A 3,096-nucleotide genomic window follows, 5' to 3' on the forward strand; every position below is an offset into this window, starting at 1 on the left:
TGTGTTTGTGTTAATGTATTGTAGACAAATTCTTCAAAACACAAGTTTGTTTATTAGACTCACTATTGTGCACTATGTACTTTTACATTTATAGGTCAGTCATATTACCTCACCCACAACGGACAACAGATTTATTTCAGCCATAATAATAATAATATTAATAATACCCCGGTTATAATAATAATAATAATAATAATAATAATAATAATAATACTGTTTTTACTTCCAGACCGAACCTGTTCGGATGGAGTTGTAACACCCGGATGCGGGGACGAATCTGTCCAGAATCCCGACAGTGTGGACAAAAGCTCGGACACAAGGCATGTACGGGACGGCAGCTCAGATAAAAGCGCGCAGATTGCGGTGAAAAAGAAAACGCGCACTATTTTTTCCAAGCGGCAGATTTTCCAGCTGGAATCCACGTTCGAGGCGAAGCGCTACCTGAGCAGTGCGGAACGCGCATGTCTGGCCAGTTCGCTCCAGCTCACCGAGACCCAGGTCAAGATCTGGTTCCAGAACCGGCGGAATAAATTAAAAAGGCAGCTGCTGTCGAATGAAATGGACGCACCGAGTGCGGATTTCGGGGAGAAGACTGTAGGACTGCCGCTGTTCTATAAAGAGAACGCGTTATTGGGGAGATGTTTATTACCGGCGCCGGTACCGATCCTGTATCCCGGAGGCAGCGCGCCTTACCTCTGCTTCTCAAACCCCAGCAAATACTTCGGACTCTTCCAAGATGTCTGAGTCTCCAAGAACAATTTTCTAATATCCAAGGTCTCTAATATTTGTGCTGGACAAAAGACAAAGAAAAACTCACGTTGCTTCTCCTGAGCCTTCAAGTATTCATTTATCTCTTCTTACTGCAGTGAGATTACAACTTTTATTTCTATGCAAAGCCAAATTTATTTATTTATAAACTGTAACTATTTTGATATAACCTGATTATCCTGTTTCATACTCTTTAAGGCATCTTGTGCCAATCATATCAGCAAGCGTTTAAATGATTATGGTGGTTTAGTAGGTCTATCACTTATACCAAAAACATGCAGAAGGTGAATTGGCGACTTTAAATTGTTCGTGGCTGTATGTGACTGTAAATATGTGAATGCCCTGCCATCGATTGGCACCCTATTATTATTATTATTATTATTATTATTATTATTATTGCCTATTGATTGGGAACTTTAAACCTTTCCTTCAGTCAGTTTCTGAAGAGTTTGACATGTTCTTATTACGGTTCATGAGGGTTTCCTCCAGGTATTCCAGTTCTGTCCCCCAACATTTTCAGTTAAGCTCTAAACCCATCGACTGACTCACTGTCTGAGGTGTTAACCCATCTATTTTGGACCCAATATTCCAGGTTGTGTCGGAGTTATTGCAGTCCAGACCAGAGTTTATTGAAAATGAATGTGAATAATTGAACAAGTAATAATAATAACAATAACAATAACAATAACAGCAATATAATTTATTATTAATGCTATATTGATTGGTAGGTATTATATACGATTGAGTTATGCATGAGTTTCTATAGCAGGCTCAATTTCTGAACAAACGGGCATTTAAATGAATGTAAATGATATTAATATGGTTTTCTTGTTTAATGCATGTTTATCTTCATCATATTAATTTTATTATCAATAATGTAATATGCCTACAGTAAGACCTCTATTTACATCTTTTATTAAATGCTTGGTTTTCCACTTGCTTCTTAACACTGATTTGTTTGTCTTGTATTTTCTGGAGGGTTCGTTTGTGTCTGTTTGGACTCAGATGTCCATAAGAGCTGTGATTTATACTTTATTCATTGCTAAAGAGAAACGTTGTGCCACTTTTTGCCACGCTGGGGTTGGTTCACACTACATTAATTGTTTACAGATTTGATTTAACACACTTAATTAGGTCTGGGTGTGATTGAGTGTAAGTGGGTAATCGTGTGATGCCCTGTGATGAACTGGTACCATGCCCAGGGTGGAATCTTATTTGTTGCTCAGTGAATGAATAACAAACAGCCATTTTTTGTGACAGATGGGCAGATTTTCTCTGTAATGCCCTCTGCTCGGGTGTTTTATGGCCCATGTGGTGCAAATTGGTCGTTAAATTGATATGGAATCTACGCTGTGCTTAATCTAAATGTAGTGTGGATACAAACAGCTTCAACAGCTCACAAAAAGTTCGTTTCTACATTAGAGCTAAGTTTATGATGTACTGTAGATGTGGTGGTTGGTTGTGATTTTATGGAGATTTTACTTTAAACATTTTCTCAACGATGCAAAACATAGACAGAACTGAAATCATCACTTATCACACACACACAGATGCGGTTCAAATAAAATACTTGTAATTTTACTAAATAATGCAGGAGACTAAATGCAATCAGTGTGCAATCAATAGACCATTAGCACAAAAAATGTCTTGTCAGATGAGAAATCACTTTATATTTGGAACAACGTGCATCACTAATTGATCGAAAGCGATGAAGTAACACTGACGACTTCACACACTTCATATCAGACGCAAAAAACATCTCTGAGCAGCTTGTTTGTGTATAAAGGGAACAGTATAAGTACTTCAAAATATCCTCATCACTATATTCAGACTTTTGTTGTTTATAATGCGTTTATATTGGATCGATTTACTATTTTAATACTCTGTAAATAGTGTGTGTATTCGTTATGGAGCTGGAAGGCCATATATGACAAAACAGGTCATAAGTGTTCTTAATATATTAAAACTACTAATACTAAATTAAAACAGACAAAACTATAGATTCTGTTCTTAGATTTATTCTTCTGACAAATTAAAGAATGTGGACAAAACAAATATCAGTAGTTAACATGATACAAACACCTAAAGATACCCACCTTATTTATTTGATTCTGTCTGATTAGCCCACAGTCCATAATAAAGTGTTAACTAGGAGCAATAATCATTATTATAACCAACCAAGGAATAACCAACCTTTCCATCTAATAATCATTCCATGATTTTTATACAATGTTGTTTTATTACAGATTTTATAATCTGCACAAAGTTCAATCTTTTAATCTTTGGTCAATTCTAATATTATCTAATATTATCACCAAGCAGGTATAA

The 3,096-nt window shown here is 36.2% G+C and overlaps 1 protein-coding gene across 1 annotated transcript; it reads left to right on the plus strand.

The window, feature by feature from the left end:
- Nucleotides 1-324: 324 nt before the first annotated feature.
- Nucleotides 325-744, plus strand: hmx4 (H6 family homeobox 4; the record flags this gene model as incomplete). Its single annotated transcript, XM_062996413.1, has 1 exon — nt 325-744. A coding segment is annotated over one exon (420 nt), but the record flags the coding sequence as incomplete, so codon positions are not given.
- Nucleotides 745-3,096: the final 2,352 nt, after the last annotated feature.

Source organism: Trichomycterus rosablanca, chromosome 5 (assembly GCF_030014385.1).
Source record: "Trichomycterus rosablanca isolate fTriRos1 chromosome 5, fTriRos1.hap1, whole genome shotgun sequence".
Classification (NCBI taxonomy): Eukaryota; Metazoa; Chordata; class Actinopteri; order Siluriformes; family Trichomycteridae; genus Trichomycterus; species Trichomycterus rosablanca.